At 39.2% G+C, this 19333-nt stretch overlaps 2 protein-coding genes across 5 annotated transcripts in view; one reads left to right on the top strand and one right to left on the bottom strand.

Moving 5' to 3' along the window:
* Positions 1–9666, bottom strand: part of LOC135198942 (uncharacterized) — a 55857-nt gene extending 46191 nt beyond the window's left edge. The window contains exons 1-3 of the mRNA XM_064226861.1: positions 9429–9666; positions 8267–8572; positions 5116–5208 (exon numbers count right to left, since the gene is read on the bottom strand). Of these exons, the coding sequence (XP_064082931.1) occupies positions 5116–5208; positions 8267–8572; positions 9429–9666 (637 nt within the window). The remainder of the gene's footprint in view (positions 1–5115; positions 5209–8266; positions 8573–9428) is intronic.
* LOC135199557 (uncharacterized) overlaps positions 1–19333 on the top strand; it is a 389950-nt gene that overhangs the window by 312681 nt on the left and 57936 nt on the right. The gene's annotated exons all lie outside the window — the stretch shown is intronic.

Here is a 19333-nt window from a genome sequence, read left to right on the forward strand (position 1 = left end):
TCACGCCTCACAATGTGTCATACAGAAAAACAAATTTAGGTTCACATTCAATGATATCAATAAGAAAATGGATAGTCACAGCCCCAGCTAAAAAAAGTTAAATTCATAAAAAAAAAAATTCACAACATGAGTTAAAAATGAGACGTTACTCATAAAAAATTAGGTAAATGTATAAGAAAACTTACTGAACTCCTTCTGCAACACAATAAAACAAGAAAAAAAATCAAAATTCAAAGATTACACACAAAAAATAACTTTTTTTTTTTTTCAAAATAATCTCACATTCCCACATCATCGATGGAAGATCACAAATTTCTGACAAAGCATAAACAGCATTGGCAACGATATGAAATTTTGGACACAGTATAACTGGCATCAATAGAAATAAAAAAAAAAGATACATTGCAATAAGATGTTTAATACGACTTGAAATGCAATAAAAAAAATAATACAATTTTGAATACATAGACTCACTCATTACATATGCTTGGAACTGTAACAAAATGTTTAGAAAATTAGACATCAATTTCTCAGCAATAACTGACATGAAACAAAAGTGCATAAGCATGTTTTCATGATATTCTCTGTTCACTTTGTGACGGACACATTTACTCATGACTCGCGCTGGTATGCTACGTAAGGCACCTACACGCACTTACAAATTATGTGGATGGTTTGCTTTATCGAAGAGGGAGGAAGGGGGGCACAGCAAGTTACTCCTTTTTTTTTTCTTTCTTTTTTTTCCTTTCATGAAGAATTTATCTCGTGCATTTTCAGAAAACTGTGACTTGTCAGTCAACTCCCTTTCACACTAGCAAACCCACATACACTCAACACATGCATACTTCCATGGTACTTACTCAACACGTTCATACAACAGCTGACTCACTTGCCTCTGTTTTCTGTGCAACTCACCCACAGGTGTAACTGAATCATTTAACTGTATGCGTCGCAGTTCCTCTCTCTCTCTCTCTCTCTCTTTGGCTCATGCCCTACAGTACTCTTTGGAAGATCGGCTACTCTCATTACTTTTTTTATATGATCAATCCCCACAATGCAAACTCTAACAGTTGTTCGATCCTACGATCTTGTTGAGAAATTAACATTCTAAGGGTATCTCTATATCAGGGATAAAACACAATTTGTTCTCACTTCATTATCAAATTTTAAGAAAACTTCTCTTTCCCAGCGAAAATCTAACTATTCTTTCAACAAAAATATCAGTCTCGTTACTTTACTCAAACAATTTTTTTAATGAACTTAAGTTAATAATTCTGTCTTTAAATCTTAACTACAATTCTTCTTCGATGGGGACAATGGGATTCATTGTCGTTCGTGATACTTTAAATATCATCAGAACACGTCCTAAGAGAACCACCCTTTTTTTTTATCTTTTTTTTTATAAAAATTTTTTCTAATGTTACTTTCTACAAATTCCCTATCTGCATTACCCTAACACAACATGCTATTGATTACGCTACTAAAGGCTACACAACTCGTTCATTGTGCAGTCGATCTAATACTAATATTATTATCAGTGACAACTTTTAGCAATCATGACAGCGGGTAGGGAGACGGCTTCTAGGCGGGGCGAGTCTCCTACCTCCGGGGGTGTGAAGGGTATCCTCTCATCACATCCCCATAGTGTCCCGAGACACTATCCTGTATTGTCCCTCTCTGCCATACGGTTGAGATGTTCCCGTTTTCTATGCAATTTGCTCACAGGTCAGCAGCTTGAACTATTAGTGCCAGCAGCGGTGCCGGCAATTCGCTACTGATGCTATTAGTTTGCTTGTATCATCTTCACATCGAGCCTGGATTCTCTCACTGGGTTGCTGGCTGTCATCTGACGTCTGTCAGCTATTCCTAATTCTAACATCGCTTCATCCTATCCATACCTTAGGCAGGTATCGTGACTTCCTTCACGGGTCGAGGTTGGTAAAGGAACTTCTGCACTATTCACCTTTTTAATACCATCCCTCTACTCTTCGATAGGTTGCGATCAGAAGTAGGAGTGGACTTCCCCCTTCCCACGGGGTCACGAGGGAGAAGCTTTGGTCGACCTCTCTCTGTCCCAAGATTCTTGACTCGTGGGTGGACAGGTTGTTCTCTACTCCCGTACTCCTCAAGGGTGAGGATTTGCATCCCTTCCCTCACAACAAGACAACAAGGCGTCCCTTGTTCCCGGGCACAGCAGAACAGTCCCGCACGGCACTGGGGGTAACCAGGGGTACTACCTTCCTGGTATTACCTTCATGCCATCTCCTGCTACTGCCAACTTCCGTCCTTCCTAGTGAGGTTGGACTGCTCGCCATCTCTCCGTTCAAAACATGTTCATTACTCCTCTACTTGGTCTGCTACACGAGTCGGTTACTCAGGGTGTCACGAAGGGTTACTCAGGGTGTCACGAAGGGTCATGAAGGGTGCCACCACCGTCGTTTGAATTTGGCGCTGCAACCGTCGATTTTGAATTCTCCCACACTACTCTGTGTCTGTTCGTATGTCTCGTACGGATTTTTCCAATATTTTGTGAATACTTCTGCCGATTGGAATTATTATCTCGCCCGTCGTCATCGAATTCGGCCGCGAAACTGTCTAAAAGTGGTAATTTATTAACGATTTCTACGATCGCACTCTATCTGTCTGGTTAGCACTGCGTTTTTTTCTCAAAATCGTAGGGTGTGTAATTGTACACTGTCTTTCTGGTTAGCACTAGGCATTTCGAAATCGTATGGTGTGATTCTACAATGTCTTTCTGGTTAGCACTATGCATTTTGAAATCGTATGGTGTGATTGTACACTGCTTTTTGGTTAGCACTACGCTTTTGAAATCGTAGGGCCACTCGATGTATTATTACCGTTCTCAGCACGGTTCGCCACTTTTCTGCCGATTGCTTTAGCCATAACTGTTTTTATCTAGTTCGTTCATTTCACCATTTCCTTCGTCATCACAGTTCATTGAACTTTCTCTCGTTTCCTTGTTTATTTCACTTCATATCACTATGTCGCGTAAAATGATTTAGCACTAACGTTTGTTTGACACCTCATAAGACCTCACAAGACCTCAGAAAACCTTATATAAGATCTCACAGGACCTCATAGCACCCCACAAGACTTGCAAGACCCCACAAGACTCAGGAACCCCACAGGACCTTACAGGACCTTAAAGGACCCCACACCTGACACCAAAATTATATGACCTGATCTCGGTCATTTGTGGGTTCGGGATATGAAGGAAAAAACAGGAGAGAGATAAGTTTACGTGCATGTAATGTAGGACATGCAAAAATAGTAATCGATGAAACGTTTAACACAGGTGTATTGTTCTTAGCTACACAGGTGGCCTTTTACTTGTAATTGTTACGTTAACTATGCTAGTGCACAACCGGACGGCAGGTTAGACTTATTGACACTCTTGGTGACACACGTCTCTGTGTGGCGGCCGACGGGAACGGGACTGCGGGTGCACTAAGCACTCTCGACCCAGTTGTCTGTGCTGTCTGGGACCCGCTAAGGCTAACGAACTGATCTGACCGATGGTGCAGCCTGTTTCAAATGCCCCCTACACACAACATCGTTATGCAAGAAGCTGATTGGTTATTGTGGCTCCTAAGACACAAGGGCCAATCAAGAAGGGATATAGAGATGCGTGGCACTTTTGAAATGGCCAAGCCACGCCAACTAGTAACGTCCTTGGCAGTTGACTTGTTTTTGTTACACATACACACAGTATCACTTATAACGGTTTCACGGGACTTCAGACTATCACGGACAAGGCATATTCAAAACTGTATTGAATCAGTCCATATATATATATATATATATATATATATATATATATATTATAATATATATATATGAGTATAGTATATGAATTTACATGTGTGTGTGGGTGTCTATACCAGTCTTTTCTTTATATATATATGAACAAAGTTACAGCCATGAAGGAATATTGAAACACTGGAGATGCCAAATAATATCGTCTTATTACCAAGACATGGTCACAACAACATATGCAGAAGCAAGGGCTTATTATTTATATTGGGTATAAGTCCTGAAGGAATACAAAGAGGTCGGGGGGTCACAGAACGGTCAAGAGATTAACATCGAAATCTACATGTTGGTAATCCTCTTTATTCTATCTTTCAGTTCCTTCCGAAACATATATTTTATGACGGGTCAAAAGAACATAATCCTTGACTTAAATTAAAATTATTCACCCAGGTTAACTGAATCAAAACATATTCTAACAAGTTCTTGTAAATAGTTTCGTTACGACGTGACAGTATTTTGCTTTGCGTCCAATGTATTCTGTGGGAATTTTCACTTGAATGTCAAAATAAAGCAATATTAGTTTGACCTGTACTTACTGAATATTTGTGTTATTTTTTATATTATTATATGTGAAGGATACATTTGTATTAAACAATTTTAAAAAAGGTCTTACAGTTTCAAGTCCAATAAAATGTGGTAAACAAAGGGGGTTTAAGGACATCTCTTTTTTTTCCTTTTTTCCATAGGTCTTAATAGCTTTATTGTAACGAATATCCACAATATGGATTGGATTGCATAGATCTCTTCCTATTTTTCTGATGTTTTTGAATTCTTGATCTAAAAACTCTGGACTGACTATTCGCAAGGCTCGAAGAAACATTGATGAAAAGTGTGAGTTTTTTCATCTAAATATATATACATGCAAACACACACACACACACATACACACACACACACACACACACACACACATATATATATATATATATATATATATATATATATATATATATATATATATAATGTATGTATATATGGAAATAATGAACACACACATGAGCACGTTTTTCGCAGGAATGAATATCTTACTCATATCAGGAACGAACCTCGCTGAGGGAAAAGGAAAAATAATCTTTTATAAGCAGGATGAGATAAAACTAAAACAACTACATTTCATTAATAATTTGAATCTAGTGAGAAGAAATATTTCAAATATCGGGTTAAAGAATACTGTCAATCAACTCAGTGAGCAAATTACAGGGATGAATATGATCCAGCCGGATAATGATGGTCACACCAATGGGTGGATGAACTAATAGGAACGTGTGACAATCTACTCACCATTGTGAACCCAAGTGTAGGCAGAGTCTGCTTCTGAAAGCTTCCCCAGGGGAATAGTCGTGTTGCTGAAGAGGCAGTTGGTAACTCCAGAATCTGTTAGGCATAGAATGACTACTCGTTGGAATCCAGGAAAAAAAAGTCACAGAAGAAAGTCGTATTCATCTTTTCTAGGTAATGACCCTCAAGGGTTTTATAAGCCCGGTATGTATCCACCTTTGCACCGTGTGTAGTACAAGCCCATTGGGGCTGACCATAAAAACATAAACAAACGACTGTAAATAAAGTATAGATAATGACCCTTAAGAAATGTTGGGGATTTTTTTCTTGTGATTTTATTATCGGCCACCATAAATCAATGTGACTTTTTCTCTAGCCAAAATTGTGACTTTTTTCCCCTGACTTGTTTTCCTAGCCAAATCTGACTTTTTTACTGTGACTTGTTTTTGTAGCCAAAATTGTGACTTTTTTTTTTATTCCCTGATACTTTGATATGGGTCTTGTTATTGCTGTTGATTTGAGTAACCCTTAAACGCCTAAGCAGTTAGGGAATGAGCGCCGAAACGGAAAAAAAGTTTTTTCAAAAAATCCCAGCACGCTTAGTTTTCAAGATTAAGAGTTAATTTTTGGCTCCTTATTTCGTCATTGCCTAAAGTTTAGTATGCAACCATCAGAAATGAAAAAAATATCATTATCATATATAAATATTGGAATATATGAAAGCGCAAAAAAATTTTTCATACATAATTGTATACAAATCGCGCTGTGACCAAAACGGTTAAAGCTAACGGGTTAATTTTTTTCGTTGTATTGTACACTAAATTACGATCATTTTGGTATATAACACATTGTAAAACGATCAAAGCAACACAGAGAAATTATTATCACAAAATGATGCCTGAATTCGTAACGCGCGGATGTAAAAAAATATTTTTTTCAAAAATTCACCATATATCAAAATATTGTGCTAGAGACTTCCGATTTGTTTCAAAATTACGATAAATGATTGTATATTACTAGAATGTAAGGTTTTTAGCTTACAATTGCATTTTTTGACCATTTCGGTCGAGTTAAAGTTGACTGAATGTCGAATTTATTTTTATTTATAGAGATTTATGTGCACATATTTCAAAAATTATAAAGCTATGACCATGAACTATTTTTTGTTGCATTTTACATGAAATTGCACACATTTTCATATATAAAACTCTATGTAAAGACTAATATGAAACGGAGCAAATATTACGACAATGTGACATAAGCATTTCGGAGATTTGCGGCGGAGATACCGCGCGCGAAGGGAAGGAAAAGGTTTTTTCAAAAATTCACCATAAATCGGAATATTGTGCTAGAGACTTCCAATTTGTTTCAAAATTAAGGTAAATGATTGAATATTACTAGACTGTAAGAGTTTTAGCTAACAATTGCGTTTTACGACCATTTCGGTCGAGTTAAAGTTGACCGAATGTCGATTTTTTCTATTTATTGTGATTTATATGCCAACATTACGAAAATGATAAAAGCTACGACCATGAATTATTTCGTTGTATACTACATACAATTGCGCTCATTTTCATATATAAAACTCTATATAACGGCTAGTATGAAACGGTGCAAATATTACGACAATGTGACGTAAGCATTTCGGAGATTTGCAGCAGAGATACCGCGCACGGAGGGAAGAAAAAGTATTTTTCAAAAATTCACCATACATGGACATATTGTGCTAGAGACTTCCAATTCGTTTCAAAATGAAGAAAAAGTATTGAATATTACTAGACTGTAAGCGTTTTAGCTAACAATTGCGTTTTCCAACCATTTCAGTCGAGTCAAAGTTGACCGAACGTCGATTTGTTTCTATTTATTGTGATTTATATGCAAATATTTCAAAAATTAAAAAAGCTATGACCATCAATTATTTTTTGTTTCATTTTAAAACTCTATATAACCGCTGATATGAAACGGTGCAAATATTACGACAATGTGACGTAAGCATTTCGGAGATTTGCGGCGGAGATACCGCGCATGGAGGGAAGGAAAATGTTTTTTTCAGAAATTCACCATAAATCGGAATATTGAGCTAGAGACTTCCAATGTGTTTCAAAATTAAGATAAATGATTGAATATTACTACACTGTAAGAGTTTTAGCTTACAATAATTGTGTTTTTCGACCATTTCAGTCGAGCCAAAGTTGACCGAACGTTGATTTTTTTCTATTTATCGCGATTTAAATGTGAATATTTAAAAAATGATAAAAGCTACGACCATGAATTATTTTTTGTTGTATTTTAAATGACATTTTGCACATTTTCATATATAAAACTCTATATAACGGCTAGTATGAAATGGTGCAAATATTACGACAATGTGACGTAAGCATTTCGGAGATTTGCGGCGGACATACCGCGCGCGAAGGGAAGGAAAAGGTTTTTTCAAAAATTCACCATAAATCGGAATATTGTGCTAGAGACTTTCAATTTGTTTCAGAATTACGTTAAATGATTGAATATTACTAGACTGTAAGAATTTTAGCTTACAATTGCGTTTTTCGACCATTTCGGTCGAGTGAAAGTTGACCAAACGTCGATTTTTTTCTATTTATCGTGATTTATAAGCTACGACCATGAATTATTTTTTGTTGCATTCTACATGAAATTGCTCACATTTTCATATATAAAACTCTATATATAACGTTAATATGAAACGGTGCAAATATTACAATAATGTGACATAAGCATTTCGGAGATTTGCGGCGGAGATTCCGCGTGCGGAGGGAAGGAAAAAGTTTTTTAAAAAATTCACCATAAATGGAAATATTGTGCTAGAGACTTCTAATTTGTTTCAAAAGGAAGGTAAATGATTGAATATTACTAGAATGTTAGACTTTTTGCTTACCCAAAAATCCACCCAATATATATATATATATATATATATATATATATATATATATATATATATATATATATATATATATATATATATATAATATTAAATTTCATTATTCTGGTACGAATACATAACTAAAAGGAATGCAGGTGAAAAACTTTTCTTTTTGTATAAAATGAAATAACATCAAATACATCAATAAATACAGATATATAAAAACTTGTAATAAATATAAAACTAAATATAAAATCAATGTAGAATACTCACTCATAATCCTGACTCTTCGTTCTATTCTTGTTCTCTCCCTCCTCCATTGAGGAGTCTTGCATTTTTTTCCTCTCGACATGACGAGGGCAGGCGCATTCCAATATATGACCACAGTGTGGTACTTGCGGTCACACTCCCCGAACCTGCAAAGAGCTATATTGCAGGTGCGACAGAAGTACCGGGTGTCTCTCCTTCTGCCATTCATATGGCACACCCAGCACCGTTTCTGCCTGCACCCTTCTAGGAGCTCCAGTGTGTGATCCCCTGGCTGTAGCAGACACACAGTATCCGACGAGAAGTAGGAATCTGAGCGCGGGTGGGATCATCAAGGGCGGCGGCAGCAGGGGCGGCGGCAGCAGGGGAGGCGGCAACAGCAGCAGGAGCAGGACAACCGAAGTTGGCCCTCCTAACATCTGCCCTTTCCTCTAAGGGCAGATCTGGAGCACGGGGCAGGGGGCCGGTGATGGAAGGCTACTCATTGGGATTAAAGTTGATGAGGGCATTCCCGGCTACCTCGAGAAACTGGATGTGGGACAACCTCTGGAGGTCTGAATTATAGTACCCACAGTAGAGGATGTAGGCATTCTGGAGGGCCAACCGAAGAATGTATTTGAGGAGCTTCTGTGTCCTGGTTCTCCTGGCGAAGGGATAATACTGGATGAGTTGATCAAAGAGATCAACTCCTCCCATGTGCCTATTGTATTGCCCAATGACTGTATGCCGCTTGACACAAAACTCCTCATATGTAACTCGGCCCTGCCAACGTGTCTTCCTCCGCTGGACGACCTCTTCTTGGATGGGCTCATGACTCATCGTAATCATGGGGACGAGTCGGACCCCCTTCCAACAGATGACGAAGACAGCTCCCTTCCGCCGCCACTCTGTCTCTCCTCTTGCCAGATGTTGCGGCTGGCTAGCAAACCTCTTGACGACATTCGGGGCCCCACGCACCAACCGAAGGGTACCACTGACAGTTCATACAGTTCCTGGGCCAGGGATACCGACTTATAATAATTATCCATAAACAGGTGGTATCCTTGGTTACGGAAACGATCCACCAGACCGAACACAGTGTCACGCAGCATGGAGAAGACCCTAGAATACACCGAGAAGTCCACGACGTATCCAGTGTTGGACTATGTAATAAAGAACAATTTCACACCACATTTCTTTGGCTTCTTGGGGTTGTACACTTTTATTCTCAGATGTCCTTTATAAGGCATCATCCCCTCATCCAAAGAAAGGTTCTTGCCAGGAACCACGAGAGACTGGCACCGTTCACGAATGTACTCCAACACTGGGTGGACTAAGATGAGACGATTGGGGTTATTCTGGGGTATGGCCCTTCGGTTGAAGGCGTTGAAATACCTGTCAAATGCCAGGAAACTATCACGGGACATAATGCCAGGCACACTGGGCGTATTTAAAAAAAAATTCTGCCTCCAATATTGCCTGACGTCGGCATCAGGCATCATTCCAAAAAAATGTGGAGCCCCAAAAAATGCGACATGTCGGTGAGGTTGCAGCCCCGCCAGCGATACGACAATGTCGTCCGTAGTTCGTCACGGCAGTACCGAGCGAAGTCCGCGGTCTCTGCTACCAGGTATTCCAGCAATTCCCGCGTAAGAAATAGCTGAATGAACCACAGAGCAGTGAGAGGAACAGTACAATGAGACCAGGTGCTGCCGTGAATGGGTGCATGTTAGGTGGGGTGGGGTCCTCCGACCACCCCTCGTCGCTCTCGGACGACCGGCCTTCTCCATGACTGGCGCGACGCTCCGACCTTCTATTTGCCCGTGCGCGCGCACGCACATGTGCTCGGGCACAGTTTCGCACTCGAAACCCCCCACTGGCCCATCTCCCTCACTTAGGCCCTCACTTTCCGTGTCGTCATCGACAACAAAACTAGATGATGACAACTCCTCCTCCTACTCCTCAGATTCCCCTTCATAAGCACTAAAACCACTGAACTCCAACTCACTTTCAGCCTGTGACCCTCGTATGGACATTGGGGGCAAATATTCATCATCACTAACATCAGAAGTGATGTCCTTGTCACTAGATGACCAACCGCCATCAAAATGAGGACTTGTGACATACTCCCGATCAAGCTCTAAAAAGTAATCGTCTATGTCCTTTGGTTCGAGGCCTCCCAAATGCCTACGAATGCCCCTCAGGACACCCCGATGCTTCCTAGGGGTTATAAAAGGCACACGAGACACACGATGTGGTGCTTGAACACTTTCGGCCACACGAGGCCACACGGAACGGCGTTCAGGAGTGAGGTCATCTTGCGTGCTTGGTCCCTTGCCAGCATCCAAGTCCAAAATACGTCTCACACGATCCCTCCCGAAAGGTAAAACACGCCTTTCACTCTCCATTCAACGTGACATCTCTACATACGTCTTGTACCCCGACAAATACTCAAGCTCTCGCAAAAGTTCGGCAAAACATGATTGCGGCAAAAGATTGCTCTCGGACGACACGTCGCTGATGATTGCTGGTGCGAGAAGAAAGCATTTCGCGCATGCACACCTGATTAACACTTGTAAACAAAGCAACAACTTGATCCGTGAGCTCCCAGCATCCCTCAAGGCGCATGATTCAAAAGTTTTTGCCTGGTAGGCCTATAACTATTTTTGTGCAAATTTTTTTAAAAACTGTTTTGTGTCCACATACCATATGTCTGTTAGGCACCAGACAGACAATTTTTGTTGACGTTTAATACGTCCAATCGGCGTTTAAGGGGTAACTTATCTCATCAGCTGTATAACATTAGCCCAAAACTAACTTTAGCATTAGCAAAACACGTTTTTTAACATGGTTGACAATAGTTCATCATATTGTTCTTTTTAGAGTTACTAAATATATATATATATATATATATATATATATATATATATATATATATATATATATATATATATGTGTGTGTGTGTGTGTGTGTGTGTGTATTTATGTATATATACAGAATTATAAGTGAAATGCAGGAGAAACTAGACTCGACCAACATCCTAGGATGACGAATTAGAAACAGGATGCATATTCAAGGCTGGAAAATGACAGGCTTCAAATAAATAGAATTCCACTGATATACTGGAAAAGATTTGTCTAAAGTTTACCAATAGTACCAAAGTTAAAAACAGAAACTTGAATGAAACATCCACCAAGGTAAGAGTTAAAAAGTGACAAGTGGAAATGGAAAAAATAAGCATAAGTAAGATGGAATGTAAACAAACAGGTAAGTTGCCTATTAACAATTGGATGGACGAAGATTAGGCATTTAGTGAAGGTACATTTGTTTTATTTATAAAGAGAGACTCCAACAACAACTGGGCAGCCTTTCACAAAGAAAGAGAATTGAGTCTTCCTGAGTTTTTTTCAATCACAATTGTTTTCCATCCCTGTATTTCTATAGAGAACCTAATAAACTCCTAGCCTCATGAATGGCTGTCTATTAGCCAATATTTTGCTCCCAAATTATGTATTTATGCTAAATTACCTTTTTGAAATGGTAATAGTGTTAACAAACGAAACGTATGAATAAGATGAATTACGAATGACCAGCCTTAAATCCAAGTTGATCCCCCAGAATCCTCTAACTATCTTTTTTTTTTTTTTTTAGAGTGCAAGGCAGACTGAGCCCTTCCCTGACATTCAACATCATTTATAAGCATACTTTTCTCAGACGGAGTCTGGGAACCTACATGGTTTGCAGATTGTCTAAACCAGAACTATTCAGTATTGGTAAACATTCCCACATTTGTGGTACCCGCCTGGACTTCAGTGATTTTAGAATGATTAAATCTGTCCATGAGGGCGATGACTTATTGGTGTTTGAGTCTCATTCTCTAAAAAAAATGTAATTTCACTAAATACCTGTTCTTCGTTTAGATATCACGCTCATTATAGGTATCTTCTGTATGTTTATTTTCTCCCTTTTTCTTTTAGTCACTTTTCAAATCTTGCCTTGCTGGGTGTTTCATTCAAGGTGAATAGTGACTCTCCTGGTGCCATTTAAGTCCAAGTTCAGCCCTGATAGGAAGATGGGGTGAGAAGGGGTGAATAGAATTTCAAAAATGACAGATATTAGTGTATAATCCATAGTTTTTGAGGTTGCTTAGATAAATAGCGACACTCCCGATGCCCTTTTAAGTCCAAGTTTAGCTCTGATAAAATGTGGTGTGTCAGGGGGTGAAATATAAAATGTCAAAGATTCTGTCCAATGTAATTGAAGCAACTGTCTAAACGGCAAATGAAAAGAGAGTGAGAGTAAAAGGTGTGTTAGGGAATAGCCCTATTGTGCCTGTGCAAAAGCCTGATGGAAGCTTGCATATGTGTATCAATTACAGAAGGGTGAATTAAGTGACTGTTAAGGAACGTTTCTCAATGAATGTGGTGTCTGATTGTGTGTATAAGATGTCTGGAATGAAAGTGTTTACAAAGTTGGATTTGGTACGAGGTTATTACAAAATGCCTCTGGTAGAAGGGAGTAGGCCCATTACGGCATTTTCGAGCAGTAACTGTCATTATCAATTTAAGAGACTCAGTTTTGGTCTTGCTAATGCCCGTGCTGCTTTCCAAAGGGCGATGCATGTTGTTTTGGTGGCTGGTTTTGATCAGAAGAAGGTGACTGTGTTTATAGGTGATATTTTGATTGCAAGTGAGACTGTTGAAGAGCATATGAAGTTGTTAGAGGCAGTGTTAAGACGTTTGATCGAGGTTGGTGTAAAAGTTAAGCTTGAGAAGTGTATGTGGTTAGCAAAGGAAGTAGAGTTTTCATAAGGCGGGTGAATCAGGTGTAAGGAAAAGTGAAAAGTTTGTAAAGCAAGTGAGGAAGTTTCCACGTCCCCGGACTGTGCGGGAGTTGCGAAGTTTTCTTGGGTTGTTTGAATGTGGACATAAGTTTGCGAGAGATTGTTCGGGCATAGGTAAGCCCTTAGAAATGACTGAAGCATTTGAGATGTTGAAAGAAGAAGCTGCAAAAGATGTTACTTTGGCATTTCCCAATTATGAGAATGTATGTGAGAAAAAATATTGCAGTCTGATTGATACGGGTGCACAAGTGTTGTTGGTGAGTGCGTCAATTGTGAGAGACATTGAAAAATATAATCGGGAAGTAAAAAGGAAGTGTACAAGCATGAGAATACACAGGATAGGTCAGGGAAGTTTGCTTGTTTGGGAAGAAGTGCGGTTGAAAGTCAAACTGAGAGATTTGGAAGTTGAGCATTTTGTTGTGATGGGCAAGAATGAAATGCCGAGTTGTTTCTTGGTCGGCATTGATTTTTTGAGGGTGCATGATATGTCGTTGATGTATGGAACGGCTTGCTTGTGAAAGGTGGTCGTGAGGTGGTAGTGATTGAGGGTGGTAGTGTGTTGATGGTAGATTTTGTTGGGACAATCGATATTTCAAGGACCAAAAATGATTTGTTGACTGAGGAAGAAGTAGGAAGAATGCAAGACGAATGTTTAGAAATTGGTAGGTTGCGTGAATGTTTTTGAATGGCGTTAGGGTGGAGCAATGGCTGTATGGTTTGGGAGTACATAAGAAGGTTGCAAAGTGGTTTGTTGTATGCAAAAAATATCGTTTATTTTTTGCATAGAGGGATAGATGAAGATGTGCATGTTCCTGTGTTTTCGATGCATGCAGCCGTGAGTATGTGTGTGTTGGTGCATGATAGATATGGACATTTGGGTAAGACTAAATTGTCGGAATTTATGCGAGAAAAATTGTTTGTGCTGGGTTGAACCAAATTTGTCATGATGTGGCTACTACCTGTGAAGAGTGTCAGAGAGGGAAGTATCAGCGAGTGCATGCGAGTCCTTCTTTCTTGAGGTTGCGTATGAAAGAGCCATTTGAAATTTTTTTTATTAATTGTGTTTCATTGCCTGTGACTGCGAGAGGTCATGTGGGCATGATTGTGATGGTAGATCATCTGAGTAAGTTTGCATGCACCGTGCCGATTAAGAATAAAAGGAGTGAGACTGTAGCGAGAATTGTTAGTCAAGTGATGTTGGCGATGTGTGTAAGCCTGCGAAAATGTTGAGTGATAATGGTCCTGAGTTTGTTGTTTGGGAGTTTCAGCAAATGTTGTGAGATTGGGGTATTGAGCATGTATACTCAACGCCGTATATGCCGAGTGTGAATGGTTTGGCTGAAAGGACTGTGAAAACATTGACTGAAATTTTGCAATTGATGATTACGTGTGATAATGATTGGGACATGTATGTTGGGCAAGCATTGTGGGCATATAATGCGACTGTCCACAAAAGTGCAGGTATGTCACCGTGTAAGTTCGTGTTGCATTTTGAGAAGGTAGTGAGACCGACGTTGAGTGTGTCCGAGAGTGATAGAGAGGTCTGGCAGAGAGCGAATGAGAGGTTTGAAAGCTACAAGATTGTAGAGAAAATGTTGAAAGAAGTCGCTGAGAAAGGAAGACTGAATGTAAATAAGGTCCATGATAAGTTTGAAGGCCCTTATGAAGTGTTAAGGGCCCCATAGACGTTACGATCGCCGGATCCGGTTATCTGAATCGGAAGTAAATCTCACTGTCTATGGGGTGATCGTCCGACCAAAAGTGGGCGGAGTCCGTCGGCCTCTCCGACCAACTCGCAACCTGCCGTTGCCAGGTTCGTGGCATCCGATTTAGTTCAGGTGGCCGGAAGCCTCCACGTCTATGGCGTGATCTGAAGATTTACTTCAGTTGCAACGAGACGCTGAAGCGGCAACATGGCAGCTACTCTGCAGATAATGAGTTTTGGGAGGAGTTTATTGAACGTCGTAGGAGAGCGAAATTAGGCTTATGATAAATTAATTGGAAAATTATTGAAGGATGATATACATACATACATTAATATATAATATACTATATATATATTACTATATATTATATATTATATATATATGTTGTATCTTGCATAGTCTAATGGCATATACGGTAGTTTAGTATACAGTAGGTCTATGATCCATTAATGCAGAATAGGCACTTAAACCTACGGTCTTGCAGCCAGAAGTATTTGAAGTGTACAACTTTCAACTCTTGTACACAAAATTTTTAGTTTATACAGGGAACACTGAAATATTATTGAATATATTTTCATAGACTTTTATTTTATTTTATGTAAGGAAAATAACAATGTAATTTAAACAATAGTACTACGCGCACACACCAAGTATATATATATATATATATATATATATATATATATATATATATATATATATATATATATGTATAGTACATATATATATATGTACTAATGTGTGTGAGTATATTATGTATATACGTATGTGTTTGTATGATAAATAGCTCTTAATGTATTCAGTATTTACTGTTGTTTAAATTACAGTTGTTTGTTGCACAAAAAATAAGTTCATGACAATACTTTCAATAATATCTAAATTTTCCTTGTTTAAATAAAGAATTTTGTGTAGAAAAGATCAGTAATTTGTATTCTTACTTGGGTACAGAACCGTAGGTTTAAGGGCCTATTCTGCTTTAACGGAACTCTAGACCTACTGTACCTACACCAGGCTGTATACCACTAGAATATGAAAGATGCTGTGTATGCAACATAGTTACTGTTTACCTTTGTAAAATCGTGTTGCATAACTTGAATAATTGCTTTACATGTCTCTGGGATTATTATGCCCCTAGAACGACTTGTAGCGTGTAAGCGATGTGTCCAGCAACCTCTCGTACAATGATTTTGGTTGTGTGTGTGTTCTTTTTTTTATTGTATGTAATAATTCCATGTCGGTCTGCTCCTCCAGGTAATCGAACCAATCACCAGGGTAAAGTTTCAATTAATTAAATAAACAATTGTGAGATAATTCATTTCATTTCTTCAACCATAGTTCAATTCAGGCTCGTCTTTGTCGCTGGAGGTTTCTAGTTTCAGCTGCAAGAGCGGTCTATAGCGTCTTCACTGAGCGGAGCAGCCATGTCCTCACTCTACCAGATTTCGGCAAACTGAAGTGAATCTGAACGTCTATGGGCAACACTGATGCCGGAGACAGAACGGAACCTGATCCGCCGGTCGTAACGTCTATGGGGCCCTTTAGAGGTTGGTCCCAGTGGAATTAGTTATGTTTTGGGTAAGTTGTGTTTGGATGGAAGTATAGAAGAAATTAGGGCTCACCACAACCAGTTGCATAAATGGAAGGAAGTACTGGAGTATGTTCGAGAGAATGGGGTGTATAGGCGGTTGAAAATGAATGTGTGTGAGCCTAGTATGTATGAGAGGCTGGGATTGAAAGATAAGCAGTTGGTGTTAGTTGAGTGTGGAAGGAAGAAAAAGTATGTGAAAAAGCCTGGTGGGCTTGACAAGGGGGTGAGCGTGCGAGTGAGTGTGGATGATAAGTGTGTGAATACGGATGAAATTTGGTTAAATAGTAGTGATAATGGATCACCTGAAGATTAGCGACCCCTAATACCTCTCCTGAAGAAAATCGACCCCAATATTTTCCTCCTGAAGAAAAGCGACCCCAATATTTTCCACCTGAAGATAAACGACCCCTGCTTGTTGGTGTCTCCAATCTTCAGGTGACCCACTTTAGCTCATAATATTATAGAAAATAGGAGAAAAAAATATAGATAAATATTCATTAAAAACTACTTTATTAAACATTTGTTAAAAACACAAATTTAGACAAACAATCAATAGTTAATTAAAAGCGTATTGTCTTGCAATTTCAGTACAAAAATAATCAAACCTACTGTAACCCCTGTGGCTAGTGCGCGCAGCACAACATTACCTCTTGCCAGAACATACCGAGCTTGCCAAGAATCTTTAAATATGCGGATAAGGCGCGAAGCGCTGTTCCGGCGGCCTTACTGTAACCCCTGTTAATTCCTCACCTTAAGAAAAGCGACCCCAATATTTTCCACCTGAAGAAAAGCGACCCCAGCGTGTGTTGAGGTCGCTTTTCTTCAGGTGATCCGTGATAATTATAGTATCTGTGGTTCTCCCCGGAGGAAGTAAGTGAGAATATGGAGGTGGCGAGGCAAAAAGATTGGAAAATGGTAAGTAGTATGAATGATTCTTTCGTTAGGGTAGAGGGTGGATTGAATGAGATGGATGAGTTGCTTGCAGAAATAACTGCTATTTTGGGTCAGGATGATAACGGGGTAGATGAGGTGGTGCATGACCTGTTGAATGATGTAAGTGTGGATGGTAGCCGTGGTAGTGCCGTAAATGATGGTGAAGTGGAAGAGATAGTTCCGAGAATATATGAAGGCCCCGGTACTTGAAGCAGAGGTCCTGTTCCTGAATACGACTGGGTGATGAAAAAGGCCAGGTAAGTGGTTGTAAGTTGGTGTTTTTGTTTGAAGTATTTGGCAAAGTAAGTAGAAAAGATTGTGGAGGATTGAATTTTCTGTCTTTTGCCAAATTCTTCGGTTAGTGAGAGAGAGAGAGAGAGAGAGAGAGAGAGAGAGAGAGAGAGAGAGAGCAAAAGTGTGAGAAAGAGCGAGAGAGAGGGAGAGCGCGCTAAAGAAGGCGAGCGAGAGAGAAAGCGGTGATTGGTGGAGCAGTAGTTTGTGATAATAACAACTGTGAATGTAATTGAGGTGGTAGTTTATTTTTATTTGTTTTTGTAGTTTAGCACGATAGCGAGTGTTTTGAGTGAGTGCTTTTTTTTTTATTCTGGCTACGGCAGAGAGTGAATGTGTTTTTGGCTGCCTGGATTATTTCTCACTTATTTGGATTATCTTTTTCTTGATTTTGACAGACCGCAGTTCCTCCTTAACCTTCCTCTATCTACATTGCTCGCCACCTCAGCTGCAGGTAAGGATTAATTGTCCCCTTATCTTCTGGCAGTTAGTATTTGATTGCTTGGATTGCGGACTATTGAGTGGAACTTGATTACCTCTTGGATTGTTCTTAAAGGATTGGTACGATTGATGTTGACGACTCAGAACGAACCTTGATTGAGGAAGATTGTAACTAAAGATATAAGTGTTGATATTGATGACGACGACTATGGCTGGACCTAGAAATTGTTAGTGGAACCCTTCTGGGAGGATTGATATTCCTGAAGTTGATGACTGGATCGAATTTGGATTCAGAGATTGACGTGGAAGTACCGTTCGTCACAGTACTGTGCCATTAACTTGGAGTGCTGGAGGCACTAGTTGCCTATAAGGCCACCTATATATACATATAATATAATCTCGGGTTGAGTTCGTTCATGTTAGGTTGTGGGTTCACTTTGGTTATTGGGTTTTGTAAGTGTTTTGAATGAGGAAATATAGTGTTTAGGAATTTGAGTGGTTTCAATATCCTTTTATCCAAGAGTCTGGTTACAGATAACGTAAGTAGAAAGTTGTGTAGTGAGGAGACTATTGTCTGTAAGGGGGATCAAGGGTGTGGGGGTTGCTTTAGTGCATCCCGTCACAGCGTGTGTTGTGTGCGATTTATGCAAGCAAAACTCATAAGTGCCACGGGACAGTTTTCTTTATTAGAATAACAAAAGAAAAAGAAAGCAAATGCTGCTAATTTTTAGAAAATGTCAACTCTTTGAAGTCCTGAATTCCTTTATTGTCATACTAATACGATCATTTACATATCCTTAGTTCTCACATTTTGGTTTTACCTAATCATTTCTTTTCCAGTCAGTCTCTTGAGAAATTTGTCCGACACCATGAAATGAATAATTCATCTTAGATTCGTCAAGAAAGAAAAGAAACACATGAAAGAACCAGACTAAAAAAAAGCAGGGTCACTAAGTAGTTAGAAATAATTACCTTCGTTGACGAGAACGCTGACAGCTGTACAGGACATATTTATCATGCATTTTATTCGACAGTAACCTGATAATGAGAAAGTGAATATGCTGATAAGATTAAAAAAATAAGCATCAAGAATGTTATGCACAATGTAGTTGTTAGTTTGGTCGATTTTATCATAAGCAAGAGTCCTGCTTACAATGTTAGACTTTATACTAAGACATACAAGTTGATACGTGAAATATTATGTTGTTATGATTACCAATACATAAGAATACCAAGACCACCTCCATTCAACTTTGCCGGAGTTAATGTTTCTTTGGAGAGTCTGTCTTCT

The sequence above is a fragment of the Macrobrachium nipponense genome, chromosome 25 (genome assembly GCF_015104395.2).
Source record: "Macrobrachium nipponense isolate FS-2020 chromosome 25, ASM1510439v2, whole genome shotgun sequence".
NCBI lineage: Eukaryota > Metazoa > Arthropoda > Malacostraca > Decapoda > Palaemonidae > Macrobrachium > Macrobrachium nipponense.